General features: G+C 53.8%; 1 protein-coding gene across 1 annotated transcript in view; it reads right to left on the bottom strand.

Moving 5' to 3' along the window:
* RAB11FIP4 (RAB11 family interacting protein 4) overlaps positions 1–18417 on the bottom strand; it is a 117685-nt gene extending 99268 nt beyond the window's left edge. The window contains exon 1 of the mRNA XM_047080767.1: positions 18259–18417. Within this exon, the coding sequence (XP_046936723.1) occupies positions 18259–18417 (159 nt within the window). The remainder of the gene's footprint in view (positions 1–18258) is intronic.
* Between the last annotated feature and the right edge of the window lie 4826 nt (positions 18418–23243).

The following is a 23243-nucleotide window of genomic DNA, read 5'->3' as shown; positions in this document are numbered from 1 at the left end:
GGCACATGCCCCCTGAGGCTGGCAGGAAGGCAGGTTAGGTGGCTGTGGGGGGAATATTCAGGCAGCAGTGGAAGTGGGGGTGACAGCAAGCCCAGGCAGGCTCGGCTCGCTGTGGCCGCAACCTCTCCTGGCTGGCTCCTCACAGGGCTGACAGCTTACTGGAGTTAACAGTAATAACAATGGTGACGATGATTTAATGGCAGGTGACACTTACAAGCAGTTACTATGAGCCGGGCATACATGCAATAACTCATTTACACTTCACAAGCGGAGGAAGGAGCTGTCATTACTGTACCCATTTTACAGATGAGGACACTGAGGCACAGAGAGTAAGGGCTTGCTAGGAAGCCATGGAACCAGAATTCAAACTTCAAGAGCCTGCACTCCTTCCTGCTGTGTGGTCCCAGCTTTGCAGTTCCCTCTTGTATCTGCGGTGGTAGGCACAGTGCCTGTCACAGAGCTGTGCTCACGCGTCTCTCCATCATCATCATCATCATCGTCCTCCTCCTCCTCAGGCCACCACACATGGGGGCTGGGGGCCCACAGCAGGCTATACCCAGTGCCACACCTCCTCTTCTAAATGTCCCTACAACTACAGAGGATCTATAAAAATAACTCCCCTGTATAAAGGGCTTAGGATGCACCAGACATTGTGCTAAGAGCCTCACCTCATTCTCTTATTCCACTGTCAAGAACACCATCATTGTCTCACAGGTGAGGCTCAAAGATGTACAGAGACTCAGCCCAGGTCACAGTCACAGCAAGTCACCGGGGGTTGACCTCTGACCTATCCAGCCCAGAGCCTGGGTCCTCGACCACAAAGCCCTCAGCCCCCAAACTTTATCAGGCAGCCGACAGAGGTAGAGAGGGATTTGCTTACCAACCATACAACTTCAGGGTGGAGCTCAGTAGGCACTGGGTCGCTGGGTTCTGGGCTGGTCCCCGTGTACTTCATTTATTCACCCACTCAGACGTTTAAGTAACGCTTACTGTGCCCTCGGTACGTGCCCCAGCCAGACGGGGTGCTGGGGGCAGAGTGGCGCACGTACCCAACTGCAGTCCTTACAGCCCGTTTGCCCGGGAAATGCAGAAGTAAACACTCCTCCCCGGGCAGGGGGGGGGACGGCGAGCACTGGGTGGGCTAGAAGGCTGGGTCGCCCTGCAGTCTGCGTTCTGTCTCTGTCCAGCATCGCTTGCCCCTCACCCTGACTTTCCTTTGGGGGAACTACACCGGTCCCAGATAGTTTGAGGCCAGCCTCTGGAAATGGGCACCTGATCAGGCCCGGCCAATCAGATTCCCCTTTCCAGGTGTAGTCTTTGCATCAATGGGGGAAAATGGCAAACGTCATGAACACCTTTAAGGTGAAAGGAAAATGGGACTGGGAGGGGGTGTTCTTTATTAACCTGCTAACGATAAACCTAAACCCAGATGCCTCCATCCTACTTAATGGCAGTAATGGACAGTCAGCCCATTTAAAAGAATAATAAGGGGACGCCTGGGTGGCTCAGTCGGTGAAGCATCCGCCTTCATCTCAGGTTCTGAGGCGTTCTGATCTCACGTTTCATGGGTTCGAGCCCCACGCCGGGCTCTGTGCTGACAGCTCAGGGCCAGGAGCCTGCTTTGGATTCTGTGTTTCCTCTCTCTCTCTGCCCCTCCCCAATTTGTGTGTGCTCTCGTTCTCTCTCTCTCTCAAAAATAAATAAACATTAAAAAAATATATAAAAGAACAATAAGAAAAGGATAGTTGGGGTCTTGCCTCTGCCAGCCCCACAAACCCTTATAGTCACTGGTTCCAACTAGCCTAAGACCAGAGCAGGGTGCAGGGAATAATCTCAGCTCCCCCCAGCCTCCCCCAGACCCCCCCTGCCCGCTGCTTCCGTCTGCCCGGGACCAGCTCTGTGGTGCTCTGTGAACAGCAAGTTAGTTTCAGCCTGTCCATCCCCTGCCGTACTGCTTCTGCGTGGGTTTTCCTGCCTTTCAAGGCTGGAGTCCTGCACTGATCCACAAACGAGACACAAGACTACCTCTTGCCAGCCCCTTCTCTCTAAGTGAGACCAACTCCCACACAACAGCAGCCTGGGTGACGCTGTCTTTGGGACACTGTCTGTGAGACCACTGGGGTAAAGGCACCTACCAGCCTGTCTCCCTGAACTTGCGGCTGGGCCACACAGTCAGCATCCCAGCAGGTCTCACTCCCAAGCCCTCCTAAGTTAGAGCAATGTCCCGTGCCCACCCCGTTCCACCTAGTTCTAGAAATGCTGGTGACTTTCGTCTAAGAAGGAAAGGTAATTGGACTCATAAATATAGGAAAGGAAGACATAATAAAATTATTACTTTCTGCAGAGGACATGATTGCTTACCTAGAAAATCCAAAGAAATCAACCAGAAAATTACCAGATGTAATAAATGAGTACATACCAATGGTGAGTTATGAGACAGATTTACAAAAATCAATTGCATTCTATATGCTAGTTACATGCAGTTAGAAAAAAAATCGATGGAGAAAAAGTATTTCATTCTCAGTAGTAACAAGACGCATTAAATATTAAACATTAATTTAGCCTAATTGTAAGGCATTTCTTTTTTTTTTTTTAACGTTTATTTATTTTAAAGACAGAGAGAGACAGAGCATGAATGGGGGAGGGTCAGAGAGAGGGAGACACAGAATCTGAGACAGGCTCCAGGCTCTGAGCTGTCAGCACAGAGCCCAACGCGGGGCTTGAACTCATGGAGTGTGAGATCATGACCTGAGCTGAAGTCAGACGCTCAACTGACTGAGCCACCCAGGTGCCCCGACATTTATTTTCAATGTTAATATTTTTCTCCTATTGGCAAAACTAAACATACATTAAAGATGGCTAATTTAATAAATTTAAGGCAATGCCAAATAAAGACCTTAAAAATATGTCATACACTTTAAAAATCCACAAACAATGAAGGATATCAGAAAGCAGTTTTTAAAGGTAACGATGGTCAATGTCTCCATTTTAAGATATTATATGCTAACTAATCAAAATTTCATGCTGCTTTAAAAACAAAACAAAGATATCTCTGAGCATCAAAACATAAACATGATGGCAGGGCGCCTGGGTGGCTCAGTCGGTTAAGCATCCGACTTCGGCTCAGGTCATGATCTCACGGTTCGTGAGTTTAAGCCCCACATCCGGCTCTGTACTGACAGCCCAGAGCCTGGAGCCTGCTTCAGATTCTGTGTCTCCCTCTCTCTCTGCCCCTCCCCTGCTGGCTCTCTCTCTCTCTCTCTTTCTCTCTCTCTAAAAATAAACATTAAAAAAAATAAATAAACGTGATGGTAATGGATTATAACACACTGGAAAGAAAAGAATCCATGAATCCATAGTGATACTCAGAAAAGGGGGTGAAGAAAAGATCTTCACTGAACAATGCTCTATCTCTAGAAGGAATGAAAGAATTGGAAAAAAAGTCACCATTTTGCAACTAGCTTTGTAATTTATGCAGGCAAGGAGCATCAGCAGGTGCTAAAGCCATTGTGTGAAAAGCTGTTGGGGAACCAAATATTTACACTGTCTCAAAGCACCACCCCCCAGATTGCTTATTAATTATAAAGGGGAAAAGGTACATTATATTGAAGGGATCAGGCAGGCAGGGCCTTAACCAACTAATTAAACTCAGCATCACGAATAAAGGGACAAAATGATGTCCCTCATGTGATGCTCTGAGAGGTCCACACTCCTCTCTCCTTGACAAAAATGCAAGGAAACAATCAGACATATCTAGATTATGGGACAGCCTACAGGACAAGTGGCCTAAACTTGAAAGAAAATGCGAATGTTATGAAAGCCAAAAACAAAACAAAACAAAACAAAACAAAAAACAGAGAGAGTTCTCATTTCAAGGAGATACAAGAGGCAGCATCTGCCAAACCAGATGCAATGTGTGATCCCTGACTGCATCCTGCATCAGAAGAGAAAGCAGCGAGGGAAGGAAAGTTTGAGAACAACCGGGGAAATGTGAACGCAGACTGAACCTTAGATGATGCTGTTGAATTACTATTAAGTCTTAGGTGTGGTGATGACTCTTGTTTAGGTAGGAGACTGTCCTTGTTCTTTATACTCTAAAGTGTTTTGGGGGGAACCTGTCAAGACGTCATCGCTTAAAGTGCTTCTGCAAAACAAAACAACACTAAAGGAGATAAATTATAGACAGATAAATTATAGATAGAGTAAAAGAAAAAGCAGATGTGACAAAGGTGAACAGTTGGTGAATCTAGGAAGGGCATATCTGGGTGTTCACTGTATTCTTTAACTTTTCCTTTTGAACACAAGGATGAGAAAAAAAAAACAAAAGGAAAAACTAATGGAATTCAGTTCTCGTTTAAAAAGAAATTAAACATATTAATAGAACTGAATGTTGCACGAACTTTGTAATAAATTCCAAATGGGTAAAAGCTAAACATTTTTACAAATTGGAGAGGGGTTTGGAAACAAAACAACTTATTCTTGCTAGAGATGGGAACTAAGTTCCTAACATCTGTCGGGGAGGAAGAATTTCCTCTGTTCTTCAAGATCCTTCCAGCTGGACTAAGAATCAGATTAACAGGGGGCGCCTGGGTGGCTCACTCAGCTGGGCGTCCAACTTTGGCTCAGGTCATGATCTCGTGGTTCGTGGGTTCGAGCCCCGCGTCGGGCTCTGTGCTGACAGCTCGGAGCCTGGAGCCTGCTTCGGATTCTGTGTCTCCCTCTCTCTCTGCCCTTCCCTGCTCGCACTCTGTCTCTCAAAAATAAATAAACCAAAAAAAAATTTTTTTTAATTAACAGAAGAAAAATCAAATTTCATTTCGTACTTATGGGGAATCCACATAGACATGGAAATTCCAAAGAGAGTCAGGCAAAATAAGGTATACACAGGAGAAGGCAGGAGGGGTCTGGAACTTGAGAGAGAAGGAATGAAATTCACAGGAAGATGAAAAAGAGTAAATGTTTGGTAAACAAATGTTTGGGCCCCTCAGAAACACTGGGGCATGAAGAACTCTGATCAAACAGGCTTGCCGGGTTCCGCCCTGTCTCCCATAGCCAGTTCACGTCATAGTGTAGTTATCTATGGTGATAGATAGGGCAGGTCCTCCATCTAAATTCTTTTTAGGTGCTCGAGGGGGAGGTAAAGAGGTTTTCCTGAATCTGCTGGGTTTCGACTGTTTTTGAACTCAAAATAATCTTCATGCCAAAGTAGCCCATCTTGGGGCAGCCTGCCCTTGGCCCCTACACTACTAAAAGGATAATTATAATTAGAAATAAGGAAGATATGATATAATTGAAAAAAGATATTCAAACATAGGAAAATTTTCAAGTGATAGAACGTGATGAACAAATACAAAAAGGAAGGCAACAGAGCAGGATAAAAAGTGACAAATGCTTTTGAAAAAATATAAAGAACCAATTTAAAAAATAAAGATCAAGTTGGGGCGCCTGGGTGGCTCGGTCGGTTAAGCATCCGACTTCGGCTCAGGTCATGATCTCACGGTCCGTGAGTTCGAGCCCCGCGTCAGGCTCTGTGCTGACAGCTCAGAGCCTGGAGCCTGCTTCGGATTCTGTGTCTCCCTCTCTCTCTCTCTACCCCTCCCTCACTCACACTTTGTCTGTCTGTCTCTCTCTTTCAAAAATAAACATTAAAAAAAAAATTAAAAAAAAATAAAGATCAAGACATAAGTCCCTCTTGATTAGTGCTTGGAAGAGATGGATACAACACTTTATGCAGAAGGAAATACGAAGAATAAACAGCAACATGACGGACGCCTGGGTGGCTCAGTCGGTTAAGTGTCTGACTTTTGATTTCGGCTGAGGTCGTGAGCTCACGGGTTCGTGAGTTCCAGCCCTGTGTTGGACTCTGCACTGACAGCGTGGAGCCTGCCTGGGATTCTCTCTCTCTGTCTCTCTCTCTCTCTGTCTCTCTCTGCTCCGCCCTCACTCACACACTCTCAGAGAATAAATAAATCAACTTTAAAAAGAAGAAGAAGAAAAGCACCATGGGGAAAACGCAAACTCATTAGTGATCAAAAGTGAAAACGTAAACAAGTTGGGAATACTATTACATGTTACACATCCACATCTCCCACACTGGCAGAAACAGATTTAATGTTGCTGGGGATGTGGCGAAACAGGCACCCTCATGCCTTGGGCAAATCGTCTCAGAGGCAGGGGAGGGCACAGACAGGGAGACACCGACCACCAGACCGTCGGATGGCCCCAGAAGCCCAAATGCCTCTGCCTGGAGGAGCAGGCAGGCACCTGACTCCACCCACTAGTGTCTGGGACGTGGCAACAGGTGTCTCCCACTCAGGGTCAGGGTTTTGAGAAGCCCATAGCAGAGGCCAGTCCTCTGGCTGGCAACCGGGCGCTGGGCCGAGGACAGAGCCCAGGCAGCTGGGATGCTGGGGTCTGTCAGCATTACCGAGGAAGGCCAGCCCAGTGTGGAGTGCAGGTGGACCACTTAGGGGGAAGGCTCAGGACTCCCCCCTCAAGCATTCCCCTCCCACACTCTCTTGGGGCATCATCGGGGAGAACTGTTTCCTTTAGGCTCCACCCTTCCCCCCGCCAGCTCAGGGGCTGGGTCCTGCAGAGGCTGCCGGGACCCAGGAGTTGACCAGCCAGCCCAGGTACCTCTACAGGTGTGCCAGGCTCAGTAAACTGTGTGAGCAGACAGAAGTCTGCGGAAACACTCATAGTGGCTGGTGGGAGGGCCAATCCTGGGACCTGGATTAAACAGAGAGGTGACAGGGCTCCATCTGGGACTCAGGGCCAGGACATAGCGTTAGGTGGAAAGGGGCCAAATAAGGCATATGCACTGGTCACAACCACATGTGGGTCACTGCCAAGGACACAATATGGATATTAAGGTATAAAAATGCAGTTTGGTGCTCGTTAGCTTTCTTGTCCTACAAAGTTGTTTAAATGCCTCTGGTCCTATAAAGTTGCTATAAATCGACAACAATATTTGGAACTTTTTTTTCTTTGAAATAAAAAGCGGCTGTCCTGGGAGGGATTCCTCATGAACCACGTGAGCCGTGCAGGTGTGTGCACATCCTCGAGCTGGGCTCAGGCCCCATCACCCAAGCCACCTAAGCGGGGGTCACAGGACACGCATGAGGTGACGTTCTCTCCTGCTTATCGAGCACGGCTGTGAAGTCCAATGGATAGCCCGGAAGTCACCCTCTGACCCTGCACTTCTCTCCATCACCTCACCTACTTTCTTCCTGCCCCTGGACTGGGGGGGCAGTGGCCTCCACGATGCCTCCCTTTCCTTCACCCCATGCTACGGCCAGACGGGTTTGTCTAAAACAACACAGAGCTACGTTATTGCTCTGCTTCAACCTTTTCAACATTTCATCCAGACACCTGCATGATAAAATCTACCCTTTCCTCTCCATCCGGCCTCCTCCTGCGTGTCAGCTCAGTCCCTGTCCCACCTGCCACCTCTCCTGCCTGGCAGGTCTTTCCTCTGGCATAGCCATCCTTCCCTTCTGCCCTGGTTGACCCTGTTCAAGACTCACCCCGGTCACCCCTGGGAAGCTTCCCACCTCCGGGCAGAGTGAATCTCCTGTCACACCAAGCACACCTGGACAGGTCCCCAGTGGCACCCTTCACACGGAGGGCAGCCATGATTTCCATCTTAGAACACTCCTGACCCCCCCCCCCCAGGAGTGAGCTGCTCAGGGAAGGAAGTCTATCCTAACCACCTGTATGCCCTCTGGCCCCAAACCTGACATAGAGCAGGTGCTCAAAAAGATCCCTAAAAGAATGAAAACAGACAGCCCACCCAGAAAACCGAGACTGAGTGGTAACACTGATATTAATAGGAATGACGCTTAAGCTAATATTATCTCTGCCATACAGGTGAGACTGAGACACCGAGACGTTAGGTAACTTCGAGTCCCCCAGCTAAAAGGTGGCAGTCACCTTCTCAGACCCTGTGTGCCTGATGCCAGTGCCCTGAGAGAATGTTACAGCCGGCCTGGCCTGAACTGGGATGCTGGGGGAGGTGGAGGCACGGGGAGCAAAAGAAGGTCAAGGCTGGGGCGCCTGGGAGGCTCAGTTGGTTGAGCGTCCGACTTCGGCTCAGGTCATGACCTCACGGTTCGTGAGTTCAAGCCCCGCATCGGGGCTCTGTGCTGACAGCTCAGAGCCTGGAGCCTGCTTTGGATTCTGTGTCTCCCTCTCTCTGACCCTCCCCCGTTCGTGCTCTGTCTCTGTCTCAAAAATAAATAAATGTTAAAAAAAAAAAAAAAAAAGGTCAAGGCTGCCTGGGGCCAGACGGCCTTCATGGCTGGGAAGGGCCCCCAGCGTGGGCCAAGAAGATGAAGGAGCCTGGAGAATGGGGGCAGGGTGCTGGCGGGGTGTCCCATTTGCAAGTCAGGCCCCCACCCCTGCCCTACGTCCCTGGGGATGATGGAGGATGGAGGAGGGGCACCTGGCAGGAAAACCACGCGAAGCAGTGGAGATGCGTCATCCGCGGGACGTTGCCGGTGGCCTCTCTCCGCCCTAAAACTCGGTCCCCGCTGCCACCTGCCCTTCCGTTGCAGCGAAGCCAGCCTGGCCTGCAGGGCCCACCCAGGGCTCCTGGCAGTGCCCTCGTCGTCCTGCAGATTACAACCTACTTCTAATTATGGCTCCAGTCAGGCGCTGCTCCACACACCGAACCCAGGCCACCCCAGATTTAGAAACGCCAGATGAAGCCTCGGATTTGAGGTTCCTCCAACGTCAAGTTTCTGAAACTCAGATCTGATCATTCTCTTTCCTCTCCTGACCCTGGAAGAACCTGGAAGGGACCCCAACTGCCCCAGCTCCTCCATTTCCTGTGGGACCCTGGACAATTCACTTCACCTCTCTGGTTCACAGGGTTGTTTCCAGGATGAAACAGAACGAGAACTATGATGGCAGACAGCACTAATCATTTCTTCACCCCCCCCCCCCGTCCACAGAAAGTCACTAGTGGCTGTGGGAGAAGGTGTGGCCGTTGCACAAGGGAGGCCTACGCCTGGAAAAGTACCAGGCAGAGGAAAGCGGTCAGAGGTGCGCTCTCAGGACTGAGGGCAGCAGGGATGCCAACAAGGCAGATGAATGATGATGCCAAGAGGCGCCACGTTGGGTCTTTATGTATTGTCTCCAGCTCTCAACACACACACTCCCACAAATAGGGGTTGTGACCCCCATTTCACAGATAAGGAAACAGGTCCATCCATCATAATAAGCACCTTTGAAATAATGTAGGCTTTCCCTTCTTAGAGTGAGGCCTCGGCCCTCACCAGACCCAAGGCCAATGTGGGAAGTGCGAAATGAAAACCAGCTAACTCCAAAGAGGGGAGGCCCGGGCTGCTGTGCACCCACGACTCATCTGAGCCAGCCAGCCAGTCTCAGCTCCTCAGCCCTCTGGAAGGTCACCATCTGGCCCCTGCTCCAGCCCTCACCCTCCCTGCCCTTGCTGTGCCCTCTCCACACACAGTCACGTATCACTCCCTAAAAGTGCCAGTCCCCAGCCCTGGATCTGTGCTTAGGCCTCAGGCCTTGTAGATACTCAGAAATGCTGGTCGCATGGTGGATGGATAGGCAGGGGAGGTGGAAGGGTGGGTGAACAGATGGATGGACAAATGGGCGGATGTGCAATGAACGGATGAGTAGATGGGTCGATGGGGAGGCAGGTGTTTGGATGGATGGATGAGCAGAGAGGTGGCCGGCTAAGCGGATGTTTAAGTGGATGTGCTGTCCAATGGGCAGGTAGGTGGCTGGCTGGATGGGGAGAGGGAAGGATGAGCAAAATCTGGAGCCCCAGGAGACAGACCTTAGCTCACTGTGTGAAAGAGAACTCAGCCAGAGCCTTGTCAGAGCAGAATGGGCTTGTCTAGGGAGGCAGTGAGCCCCCATCTCCTGGCAGGGCTGTGCTAGAATGACACAGGCATTGAATGGGCCTCTAACTCCCCTGGTGGTTTTTGTTTTGGTGTAAATCAGTCTCTGATTTACCTGTCTACCCTGTCCAGGTATGTGTTGGTCTTAGATTGGGATCTCCCTCAGGACAGTGGCCACTATAGGCCCACGTGCAATCCATACCTGCTTTTTCAGGAAGCTGGCAATATTCTCTGAGTTTTGTGCCACAGCAAATGAGACTTGAGGTCTTAGATCCCAAGGGAACTTGGAGGTCCTCAAAGCTCTAGTTTGGGCTATGGCTACCAGGAAGCTTACTCTCCCCTTGCATCACCGGTATACAAATATGTAGAGTCTGAGCTGCTTTGTTCTCCCTGTCTCTAAGAGCATGCAACTATGAACACGGGATCCCTCAGCAGTGACCCCAGGGGTGATATGTTGGTGGCCCTAAGCTCTGGGAGGGACGCCTCCAAGGATCACAAGATGCTGGGGGTGGGGGAAACAGCATAGAACAGAAGGGTTCAAAGAGCCCCAAGTCTAACTGGGGGTGGTTCCAGTCGAGGTGCCCTGGAGAGGGCGAGCAGTCGTATCAACCGCACGTTCCAGCAGTTAACTATGACCCTGGCCAGTTCTTACTCTGTGCAGGGAGGAGGCAAGATGGGCCGGGCAGATGAGCAGTCAGCGACCCAGAAAGAAGACAGCGAGGCGAGCGTCTTGAGGCATCTTCTGGTGGGGATGTGAGATGCCCCGAGCCAGCCCGGCTGAGTCCCTGGGCCCCCACACCTGCGCCTGGCCTTTAAAGCGGGCCGAATCCCACTTCAATCAGGTTCTCTGTTTCTCCCTCATATAAACTCCTGTGTTGTGGGCAGTCAGACCGAAGGGCTGAGGAAGAAGAGGGAGGAGGTCAAGGGCCTGCCAGTAAGAGCCAGGCTGAGGCGCATTCCTTGGACTTGTGCACCTGCTGGCATACATCTCCGCGTGGATGCCAGGCACATCTCAGGTTTCACAGGCTAACGTGGACCTCCTGACTCCTTGCCCAACCCGCCTCCAGCCTCAGTCTTCCCCATCCAGCAAATTCTCCAAATTCTCTCCTTGTCTCACACCCTCCTTCCAGTGGGCTCGACTGTCCAAATCCAGCCACGTCTCCGTTACCGCTGCCCTGCTCTGTGCCTCCGGCATGTCTCCCCTGGATGAGGTGACCGCCCGCCTGTGGGTGCCCTGCTTCCTCCTGCCCGTCTCCCTTTATTCCTCTTGCCTCGCAGGCCACTTGCCGTGTCTCTAACCCCCAGGCCTCTCCTGCCGCTGCCTGGGTCAGCCACCCTCAGATATCTGCCAGGTGCAGGCCGTCCCCCCACTTCCTTCCAGCCTCTACCTAAATGTCCTCCTAGAACACAAGTCACTCAAAGGGCAAGAGTCTCCTTTTGGGTTTGTTTCAGTACTTTGTTTCTTCCTAGTACCTACCACCACCTGTTAGTAATTTTCATTCCTTTGCCTGTGTCTTTCCCAGCTCCAGGCCACTCCGGTTTTCCAGTGCCTGGAAGGGTTTTGGCATATCGTAGGCATGCGAGATGTAAATGGGGAAAAAAAATTTTTTTTTAATCCTGGAAACATATATTAAGACAGCTCCCACATGCAAAAGGTATTTCCATTAAGACTACTCTATAAAAATTTCAGGGCCTTCACCCAATTGTGTGTGTGCGTGTGAGAAGAGAGCAGCTAGGGCAGGCATGACATTCACTGTTTCCAGGTCAGCAGGCGTTCCCTCCCCCATCCCTCCCTGTTCTGGTTTGCCCAGTTCTGTCATTGCCAGCCAGCTGTCAGCCTCCCCTTCAGCGCTGGTGGGACTGCTCAGGGCCTGGGGAGGAACAGGGGCCACTGCACCAGGGGACAGAGGAGCCCCCTTACGCACTTACTCTGGGATAGGGCAGGAACCCACCCCCCCCCCCCCCCCGACCAGGCCTGTACAAATGGATCCTTGAACGAGGGCGTTCCAGCCCACACCAAGTGGCACAGGGTGGGGCTGGTGGGTGGGTCACCAGCCCCAAATCTGCACTGCCCTCCAAGGCAGGGATGACCGACCCCGACGGCGGTGGAGCCAGCCGGCCCATGGAAGGAGGAGTGCTTTCTCCGCCTTCCACCACACACCCACCAGGTTTCTGGGATCCCCCTCCCGGCCCACCAGCCTGGGGAGGCACACGGGGAATCATCGGCCACAGGCAGAGCGTTGCTTCCTCTGCCCTGCCTCCACCGCCACCTTCTCCTCTCTCCTTCCTTGCCTATTTGGTTCTCTTCCTGGAGCTGCAGAAAGTGCCCAGGCCTCAGAGTTGGGGCCATTTCTAAACACCACTCTGCCTGCCCTGGCTGGGAACCCTGAGGCCTACAGCATCCACCTTCAGAGCGTGAAGGCCCAGCACCCAAGGACACAGCTCAGATCCTCTGCCCACTGAAACTACTCTGAGGGCACGTCTTGCTGTTTGCAAGGCCTGATTCTGTTCCCCCATTCAGATCTCAACGTGGAGGCACCGACCACACCTGCCTACCACCAAGTCCTCCGCTACCTAGAGCTTTCTTCTTCTCTAGAACCCGGTATGTTGGGGAGGGGGGGGTAGCTATACCCAGAGATGTTCACCACATGCATTCAGGCCACATCAAGAACGTCTGACAAGATGGGCCAGTCCCTGTGGGCTTTCTTCACACGGCCCTCCTCCCGGCACAGCCAAACTGTGATGCAGGCCCGTCGGAGAGGCCGGAGGGTGCTGCATGCCTGCCAGGGCCTGCCCCTCCCCGCCCCACCCCCACAGCTGGGTACCTTGTGCTCACCCCCTACGCCTGAGGGACCACAGCCTCCAGGGTGTGCCCAGCGGGGGCAGAAGCGCAGGAAAGAGAAGGTCTTGGGCCCACTCCTGCTCTGCTCCCCTCTCGTGGCCCACAGGCACCCCCACCTTTCCTTCGAGGCTCGGAGGACCTGGGCCCTCCTGTTTTGTCAGCTCTGTCATCTGTAGGGTGTCCCCAGTCGGGCAGGGCACCTAGAGGGGCCCATTTGCCAACAGAGCTTTGAGTTGCATCATCCAGGAGTGACTTTTGGGGGTTTGCAGGCCTTCTGGGCCCCTGCCAGTTCTGCCCCCACCCCTACCCAAGTCTGGGCCCTCTTCCTCTCTGACAGCGTGTCACAGTCTCCTGCTGGATCCGGCCTGTGTTCTCAAGCACACATCCCATCTTGCTGCCTGGCTCTTCCCACTGTCTACGGAGGATGGCTGAGCCTTTCCTGATCTGGTTCCTCTCCTCTTATCACTTCCCCACCTCCCAAGATCTAGCCACAGATGTGGGGAACACGGATGCTTCTTCCCCAGCAGCCAATCCCCTCTCCTGGGCAGACCCCAGCTGTAGTTCACGGTTCCCCTGTCCCTGGCAGCCCACAGATCTGAGGTGGACCCCACCCCAGGGCCGGCCCCTGAGTCATCTTGTCCTGTCCCAGCACCCCAAGCCCTTTGCCAGCTCAGGCAGTGTCGGCATCTCCCTCATGGCAGTCGCGAGTGCAGAGGGGACGTGGGGACTGAGGGAACCCAGCTGGGACCTTTATTTCATCTCCTGCCCAATGTGAAGAAGGAGGCATCATGCCCCTATTCTTCTGGCCATATCTGGGGCAAACGCAAAGACGGGGGAAATTACAGACTAGTCCTGGTTAGCTACAGTTGAGCTACCTCCCCCAAATAATTCACAACACCCTTTCGGATGTGGGAGTGGCCCCCCCATTCCCAGCAGGAAGGACAGGCCCACTGTGCAGAGGAGATAGTGCCGTGTTAACAGATGGCAGAGAGGCCACTCAACCGCTTTTGTCTTGTCTTATCTAGCAAGAAGGATGGTCTTCAAACTGAAAAAAGGAGAGGATGTACAACAGGGAATATGGCCCATCTCTCGCTGCTTTTAAGGTCTTCCGTCCTCAGACTGCTGATAGGATGCAAGGCCGACTGGCAGATCTGAGCGGGACAAGGAGGGTAGGCTGAGAGCACCACACGCTGGTCCCAGACCTTGACCTCAGCCCCAGGGAACTCCAGAACAGCCTCTCAAAGGTGCTTGCAAGTGTTCAGAAAATAATCGTAGTAACAACAGCAGCAGCGATCCTGATAGAGGGCCTACTCTGTGCAGATCCCAGACTGAGCACTTCCCATATATAAGCTGGTTCAACCTCCACGATAACCCAATGGAATGGGGACTACTATCACCCCCACTTTATGGATGAATAAACAGAGGCTCAGAAAGGTTAGGGGAAAAAAAGCAAGACATGAGAAGTCAATATGGTTTCAGACCACACTCCTATGTACTTGTCTGTCTGCTCCCACGTATTAGGGACTTTCAGAGTTGAGACAGTGGAATTTCCCCCCATCTTTGTAGTCTTTAAAACCTCAATCTTTGTGTTTCCGTTACAGGCACTTATGTTTTTATCAAATTTTCTTGTCTTCTCTTTTCTGCTCTGATTCCTAAGCCAATAAATCAGGGGGGATGTCAGGGGCCAACCTAATTTACACATAATACCATTACTAACTCCTGTGCATACTTTATTCAGACTTCCTTAGTTTTTACCTAATGTCCTGTTCTTGTTCCGTGATCCCATCTGCCTTACATGTAGTTGTCGTGTCTGCTTAGGCTCTGCCGGGCTGTGACAGTTTCTCAGACTTCCCTCGGTTTTGATGACCTTGGCAAATTGAAAGAATACTAAGCAGGTGTTCTGCAGAATATCCTTCGGTTGGGGTTTGTCTGATATTTTACTCACGACTAGACTGGGGTTTGGGGAGGAAGACCGTAGAGGTAAAGAGCCTCTTAAATTTTTTTTTTTCAACGTTTTTTATTTATTTTTGGGACAGAGAGAGACAGAGCATGAACGGGGGAGGGGCAGAGAGAGAGGGAGACACAGAATCGGAAACAGGCTCCAGGCTCCGAGCCATCAGCCCAGAGCCTGACGCGGGGCTCGAACTCACGGACCGCGAGATCGTGACCTGGCTGAAGTCGGACGCTTAACCGACTGCGCCACCCAGGCGCCCCTAAAGAGCCTCCTATCACGTCACATCAAGGGTACACATTGTCTACATGACTTATCACTATTGATGTTGATCGTGTGGCTGAGACAGTGCTAGTCAGGCTTCTCTGCTGAAAAGTTACGCCTTTAGAAGGCAGCCACTATGCACATCTGACACTTCTTTCAAGGGGTGGGGAGTTAGGCTCTGCCTCCTTGGTGAGGAATTATCTACATAAATTACTTGAATTTCTTCTGTATAGGATATTTTCCTAGTATTTATTTATTCACTCATTCAATCATTTATATTAGTATGGCCTCATGGGTATTTTATTTTATTCTTTGCAACCCAGTATATTTTGAGCAGTTCAAAGGATTCTGGCATCCCTGGTATTCTGGAGGGAGTTGGTAAAACGCAGGTAACCAGCTCTGAGAAGTTCACTGAACGCCATAGCTAGTGAACCACAGCTGTCGACCCTACAGCGCTAGTGGGTTGGGAAATCAAGGTTTCCACTTGAGTTTTGAACAAACGAAATAGAAACTGTCCAAGCACATAGAATTTCAAAGGCATCCCTAACTGTGGAGAAATGACTTTCCTCCACCGTAACGTGTAGCGAGGACTATGCAGAATGTACGTCTGTGGGTCTCCGTCAAGGATAGCGTGAGTAGAACCGCCCCTACCAGGCCCTGTCCGTGGTCCTGCCCTGTGTTTCCAATCAGCCTGTGGATTCAGATAGAAGCACTGCTTCTCTACCTTGCAGGTAGCATAGCATGTGAGAGTGACAGAGGTAGGATTTTAAATTCTCTCCACTGTCTATTACAATGGGATGAAATGAACGAGATGAAAGTTAATAGGAAAAAGGGCCAAATAACAGGTTTTGATTCAAGAAATTATTGACACAGACCAGAGGCCTGATCTCTTCAACAAGCCAGGATTATTAAAATTTTGTTTTAAAAAAGGAATTGCATTAGAGTAGAGAGACCTAAGGGTCACAACATTGATGCACTGCACAGTCGTAGAGAGGAAACTGGTTTAAACAAAACAGCAAAAATGGACATTTTGGGGCCAAACAGAGAAATGTGAACAAGGTCTGCATATTAAGTGAGATGAAAATTCACTGAAGCAGAAAGTGCTGATCATTTACCGGGGGAAAAAAATCAGGTTAAAAAACAGTATGCACAGCATGATCTCATTTTATGGGGGAAATCTACATATAAGCATAGAAACAGTTCTGGAAGGATGTAACCAAGGTGTCACAGTGGAGCTGCCTGGGAGATGGGAACATAATACCCACATTTCTAATTTCCTACAGTGCGTACAAACTGCTTCTCTAATATGATTATGCTGTAAAAAGAAAGAAATCACTGACCCTTCTCCAGGACTGAGGGGAATCCTGGTTTGGCAGAGGTTTCTAAGAAAGATCCCTGGGGGTCTGGATGGCCAGAAAGGTAATATGAATGGAAAGCGTGGTGCACCATGCACAAGGCAGCCTCCTGGGTGTGTGTCAGGTGTTGGGGTTGGAGCAGTCCTGGGGGTCTCCTGACCCAGGTCCTCTGCATTATTACTAGGAAAACTGAGTCACACAAATCAGTTGATGGCAGCTCCAGGGCCATAAGCCAGAGATTTAGCCCCTACCAGGTCATATGGAAATGGCTGGGGCTTCAGGAACAGAGGGTATTCGACCTGGAGAAGTGAAGACGGGAAGGAGTGGATGGGAAGGAGCTAAGGGGGCAGGAGTGTTCTTTTCAAATATTTAAAGGCTGCCACACAGAAGAGAGACCCATGTGAGTCCCTGTGCAGAACCGAGATGACTACGTGACAAGCAGGTCTGGCTCTAAGAGTGCAGGAAGGAGAAGGTTCCAACAACAGCAGCTGTCCAGCTCAGGGATAAGGTGGTGACGCTTGCTGGGGGTTCAGGGGGCATCCTGCACAGATTGCTGGGAGAACCGCTTTGCTATTCTGGAACTCCGGGTTCCAGCAGAGTCAGGCAGGTGCTTCCCCCTGTAGCCTGTGTCCTGGGAGGAGTGCTGGGGCTCTCCCCATGCTAAGGGGCTGCTCGGCTGGCCTCGGAGGCAGCCACTGGTGAGGGTGAGGGGCTTGGCTGGCCTTTGGGGAAGAAGATCCTGATGGCTGCAGGAAATGTGGACTCTAACAAGAAGCACAGCGGCGAGCTTCCTGGGATGGGGTAGCTGACTCCTCCAACTTGATAACCTGCCTCATCCTCTTCCACCTATTGCTCCCAGGTCCTGGCCATGCCCAGGTGCCATGGAGAGACGGGTATCTATCATCTCCCCCTTGCCAGGTGGCAGAGAGGCACGGGTCCAACCTAACCAAGTCCTGGCTTCTCCCATGTCCTGGAATGCTAGGCACGAGGTGCCCCAGGAACAGAATGCCAGCCAGTGCCCATTTGATGCCCCCGGTGCCCACGCTCCCCACGCAGAGCCTGAGGCCTTAGGTGGCCTTGGAAACTCAGGGCTTCTGTTCCCAGGAGAAAACCCCTGACCATGTCAGAGTGGGCAGTAACTCGAGAATGAGGACGCTCCCCGTCAGGTGGGTGTCCTGCCCTCCCTCCCGGACCCAAGTCACCAGTCCTTGTGCCCATGGCACGAGAGGACACTGGTCGAGGGAGCATGTATCGCTATTCCTCTGGCTACCCCACTGGCAACACCCACCCACTGATGCTGGCCCTGCTAACAACCAACAGAACTCCTGCTTTCCCCAAATAGACGCGGGCCTATCGCAGGGGACACTGCAAGCTTGGCTCTGGCTGGCCTGCCGCAGCTAACACAGCCAGCTGCCAGCCAGGCCTGCCCATCGGAGCCCGAAAGAGGGGTCACCAGGTGTCATCCTCCTCCTGGGTGCGAGGCCCGGTGGGTGCAGTCCGGCCGCAGCGCGCTCCCAGTGGGCCCGTCCACCCACTGGCTGGGCCCAACGGGGCGCACGCCCCACCCCCCGCCGCCCCCCACCGCGTCCTGGAATTCCGTTCCCACAGACCCGGGCCGGCTCTGTCTCCGCAGGGGCAGGGAGGGCGGGGGTCCCGAAGCCGGGTTCTTGACAGCGCCTTCCCCCAAGTGGGTTTTCACACGGGCCAAAGGGACCCGCACTGCGGGGGAGGGAAGGTGGGCAGAGAAGCCACCCTGGGCGTGCCGCGTGCCGCTCGCCGCCGCGGGCGCTGTGGGGGGTGGGGGGGGGGGGAAGCGGGGGTCCGACCGGGCAGGGGGAGGGGGAGGTGCCGGGAGGTAGGGGACCCGCTCGGGCGGTGGGGGTGGGGGAAGGGGCTGGCGCCGGCGGGGCCCCTCCCGGGCAGGTGGAGGGCAGGGCCGCCGGCGGGGGCCCGGGGACGCGGCGCCCTTACCTCCTCGCCCTGGCCGAAGCGCAGCCCCAGCGCCGCGACGCGCTCCACGCGCAGGAAGCCGTCGGGGTCGCGGCCGCACACCTCGAACACCTCGCGCAGGCGGCGCACGGAGCGCAGCAGAGCCGCGGGGGCGCCCGCCCAGCCCGCGCCGCCCGCCATCCGGCCGGCCCCGCGGCTAGCCCGAGCCCCGCGCCGCCCGCCGCGGCCGCCGCAGCCCGCCCCGCGCCGCCGCCGCCGCCATCGCCGCCGCGCGCCCTCCGGGCCGCCCGCCCGCCCGCGCGCCTCTGCGACGCGCAGCCTCCGCCCGGCGGCGGCCGAGCCGTGTCAGCGGCGGCGCCGCAGCCCCGCGCTCCGGGCGGGCGGGGAGGGGCGGCGGCGGCGCGGAGGCTGCAGACAAAAGGAGCCGCGCTCCTGCGGGGCGGGCCGCCCCCCGCCCCGCCGACTCGGTTTCCCTCTGCTCCCCCCTCCTCCCCGAAAACCGGAGGGGGGCGCGCGGCCGGTGCCCGGAAACTCCCAGCTGCCCGAAGGCCCCGCCCCCCTGGGAGAAGGCAGACGAGAGGCCCGGGTCCCACCGCCTCGCCTCCGCGCTCGCGGCCCCCACCCCGCCGCCCGCCCGTCCCCGCTGCCGGCGCCCCGGGGGCGTCCCCGGCAGGACCCGGCGCTCTGCAGGTTCTAGGTGTTTTCCTCCGTTCGTGTCCGATTGTTCATTCATTCGGAAGCTGAGGGCCAGAGAGGTTGAACTACTTACCCTGGGCCACACAGCTTGTGAGAGGAAGGGCTAACATTTATATCCAGTCCAGATCTGGATGGACCTAGACTCCCTACTCCTACCCTCTGGAACGGTTTCCAGGCTTTGGACCACACGGTCCTCCCCAGCAGCATCTGTGGGGCCGGATGCCTGCTGGGGGAAGGACGGGGAGAGGAAGAGCAGGGAACAGAGCTCCAGCCCCAATAGGCATCCAGCGACAGGGGAGGGAGAGAGAGAGAGAGGACGGGCCCGGCAGGAGGAAGGAGAAGCAAGCAACTAGGTTTGCCTGTTGCGGACACAAAACACCTGAGGGAGGTTCCCTCCCTTCCCCTGGGTTTGCACGCTCACCCCTCTCTGGCAGGCCCTGGGTGCCTGAGCCCTGCCCAACCTCAGAGGCCAGGACAGAATCTGAGAGGTGGCAGCGGCCTCCGGGCCTGGACCTTAGCCTCCTGCCAGGAGTGCTCAGCCGAGCCTCCACCGGGCTCCCCCTGATGACTCTACCTGCCCCCCCTCCCCCCAAGGGTCTGGCCTGCCGCCTCTCCTCCATCTACCTTGTTGTTCAGCGTGTCAGGCCCGTGTGGCACCATTTGCCCCCAACCTGTCCCAAATACAGGCCTTGGCTGAGTGCATTCCCACTTACGCTTTCTCGCTCAGTTAGGAGGTTTCCTCACTGGGGCACCTTGGTTACTTGGTTGAGCATCTGACTCGTGATTTCAGCTCAGGTCAAGATCTCAGGTTCCTGAGATCGAGCCCAGTGTAGGGCTCTGTGCTGACAGATTCTTTCTCTCCCTCTCTCTCTGCCCCTCCCCTGCTCTAGTGCTCTCTCTCTCTCTCTGAAAATAAACATTAAAAAAGAAAAAGAGGTTTCCTCATCCAGGAAGCCTTCCCTGATGGCACTCCATCTTGCCTGTTAGTCTGAATTCTGGTGCTTTCCTCCAGGTGCCTACTTAGTTTTATAATTCTGTGGTGGGGTGCCCATCTCCCCCGCCATGCCAGGAAACCCACCAGGACACGATGTGTCTTTTTTTTTTTTTTAAGTTTATTTATTTTGACAGAGAGCGCATGAGAGCTCAAGCAGGGGAAGGGCAAGAGAGGGAGAGAGAGAATCCCAAGCAGGCTCTGCCATGTCAGCACAGAGCCTGACGTGGGGCTCGAATCTGTGAACCACGAGATCGTGACCTGAGCCCCACACCAAGAGTCGGACGCTCAACCCACTGAGCCACCCAGGTGCCCCCAGAACAGGATATGTCTTAATCACCTTCTTGTCCTCATTACCAGCCAAGGGTGTGTCCCAAAGAAGCCCCAGCCCCAGGAACCGAGCAGTGTAGAGACCCAGGCGGGGAGTCTGGAGTGGGCTGGGGGCAAGTTTTGCACGTGGGCTGTGTGGCCTCTCCTCTCTGGCCTCTGGTCTCCCTGCTCACTCTGAGTGGGACCACCATGTGGCCTCTCTGACTGTGGGCCCCAGTCTTCCGTCTGTCTAGCCCCCATTCCAGGGGTGAATGTGGTCTTTATCTGCCCTTTCCCCCTTGACACTTGAATTCCTCCGGGAGCACCTCCTGGGAAGACAGACTTTTGAGTTTGAGGATTGGAGAATCGAAGCTGCGGGAAAGTGGGAAAGGGGGCGGTCATGGGGTAAGGGTGGAGGTTGGGGGCGGGCTGGGTTCTGGGAAGGGTGTGGGCTTCTCTGCCAGCTGGATGCTCCTCAGCAAGGTACTTCGAGTCTCAGTTTCCACATCTGTACAATGGGCACAGTAACAGTACCTGCCATGGAGGGTGGCCAGAGATTAGACCTAATGTACGCAAAGGGTCTGCATATCACCTGCCGTGTGAAGCACGAGAGGAAACAGAGGAAGAGAATCAGGGAGAGCCAGGGGGACGGCGGGGAGAGGCCGAGGGAGAGGCTGGAAGTCCAGCAAGCCTGCTGGCGGGAAGGTAAGCAGGGGAAGCTGGGGCTGCTGCCTGCCTTCTGGAACCTTCTTAGTCATTCTCCCCAAGTCAGCTCCTGCCCATTTTCTCTCACCCAAGAGGCTCACACAGAAAGGAGTGAGCAAAAGCTGTAGCTGCCTTCTGTGGGCAGCTAGAGAGATGTCTGGCAGAGCTCTCCCTGGCATCAGATCCCCTAACTGGGGAACCAGGGAGCTGGATGACCTCACCCAGTTCCACAGGCGGAGGTGGGAGTCACAGATCTGAGCATGAACAGATCAGTCCCAGGTGAACCGGGCCCGAAGCCCATAATCAGAATAGTGGTTCTTCTCCCAAAAGACAGGGTCACCCCCAATTCAAAAGTTCCTTCCTCAGGGGAGCCCTCCTCGACCCCTGACTCTTCTCGGCCAGGTCCCTCCCTGCAGGTTTACCTCTGTCAGGTGATGGCTTGATGGATGCCTGCCTCCCCCACAAGACGTGGGCTCGGGACCGGGTCCGTGGCTCACCACTGTGTCGCTGGGGCCAGCAAGACACGTCGCAGACGTGCTCTCTGTGTGGTCACGTTCTTTCTCTCGAGTGCCTATATTGTACTGGCATGCAGGGGCGGTGAGAGAAGGAGTAGCCACAGTCCCTGTCCTTGCTGATAACTGGGCAGTCATGACACATGAGACCTGCACTGAGGGCCCGGACTGGGAGGACCCAGGTCGTTCGAGACCGACCTGGGACCAGAGCCCCAGGGCTCCCAAGTCTTTGGTCCGAGAGCTCAAAGTGCAGCCCCTGCAGCTACGAGAGAATACTCATGTCAGGGAAGCAAGAGAGTCCTTTGGGGGAGCAGTGAGCAAGACCAGGAGCCTCTTCCTCTTCCACAGGTGACCCCTGTGTCCCCAGGCGATTTCCAACAGCTGCCCGGCCTCACAGGCACACCTGGGAAATACATGTGGAAGGAGCAGTGGGGATTCCAACCCATTCTCTAGGGAGAAGCCTCAACAGGCTTCAGCCTCTCCAGTCTCCTGTCTCTCCTCACCCCTGCCCCAGAGCATCCCAGCTCCCTCCTGCCTCCCTCTGCCTGGGGCACCTCCTCATTCCTACCTCCTCCCAAGCCACTTCCTCCAGCCTGCCTTTCCAAGGTGCCCTGGAAGTGGCACAGGCACCTCCTGCAGGAAGCCTTCCCTGGTTACATTCTCTTTCACCTTGACTGTCTCTCCGCTCTGCTCCTGCAGCATTCTGTGCAGACAAGCGAAGCCACCCTGTCCTGAGGGTCAGGTGGGTCGGTATATGTAAATGTCAGTGCCCAGGTGGTGAGTGCCTGCTATTTTGAATGTCCTTGAGTCTCTCCTGTTATTTATCACAAGAGCACTTGGGAAGTGGGTGTGAAAGGTCACACAGAGGTCCCTGAGGGTGGGGACTCCCCGTGCCATTTCTTGGTTTTCTAGCTCCCAGCTCCTGGCACAATGATCAACACACACAGGCAGGGTCTGTGAGGGAATAAGTTGAGGAAGGAAGGGTGAAATGTGTGTGGCAGTCTGGAAGACGCCCCCTGATGAGACCCACCTCCCAATCCCTGGGACCTGGGAACGTGACCTTTATTGGAACAAGAGTCTTTGCGGATGTGATGAAGGATCTGGAGATGGGGAGATTATCCTGGGTTCCCCGGGTGGGCTCTAAATACAGCCACACTTAGAGGGAGGTCTGACAGAAACAGAAAAGGAGGCAGCGTGAACACACAACCAACCAGAGATCAGGGTGGTGCAGCCATTAGCCAAGGTGTGAATATCATGTGGAAGGTATTAAAAATTACCGAGAGCCAGTTGGGATCCCAGACAGCTGAGCTGAACACCAGGTCCTGCTCTCTTAGCTCATGATTCTGCACGACTTCACGTCTCTGAGCCTCAGTGTTCCCGTCTGTAAAGTGGGGACGGTAGTTCCTGCCTCACAGGGGCCCCAGGGGTTTGGAATGAGAAAGTGAATGGAACATGCCCTGTGCGGTGCCTGGGCTGGTGACCGGCCTGTGGTCCGGTACGTGTGTCCGCAGGGGGACGTTTGGAACCAATCTGAAAGGGGGAAGCATTTTTGGTTTTCGTGTAGGGGCATTGACTTCATCGTCCATGTTGTGTGGAAAGGGAGCAGGATTCACAGTTTTTTGGGTTTTTTTTTTCTTGCTCACAACCTGCGGGGTTTTATTTAACCATGAATAATTATCGCTCTGGAGAGGAGGAAGGTAGCGTGAACTCATTTGCTTTCTTCACCTGTCCTAAAATACGCTTGGCCAGCAGACGCAGAGTGCCCATAGGCTCGTGGAAGCCAGCAGCACCCT

Source organism: Lynx rufus, unplaced genomic scaffold, assembly GCF_022079265.1.
Source record: "Lynx rufus isolate CCGP_SWC_20201006 ecotype Redwood Valley unplaced genomic scaffold, mLynRuf1.p SCAF_18, whole genome shotgun sequence".
NCBI classification, from domain to species: Eukaryota; Metazoa; Chordata; class Mammalia; order Carnivora; family Felidae; genus Lynx; species Lynx rufus.
This window is presented reverse-complemented; position numbering and strand designations above follow the sequence as displayed.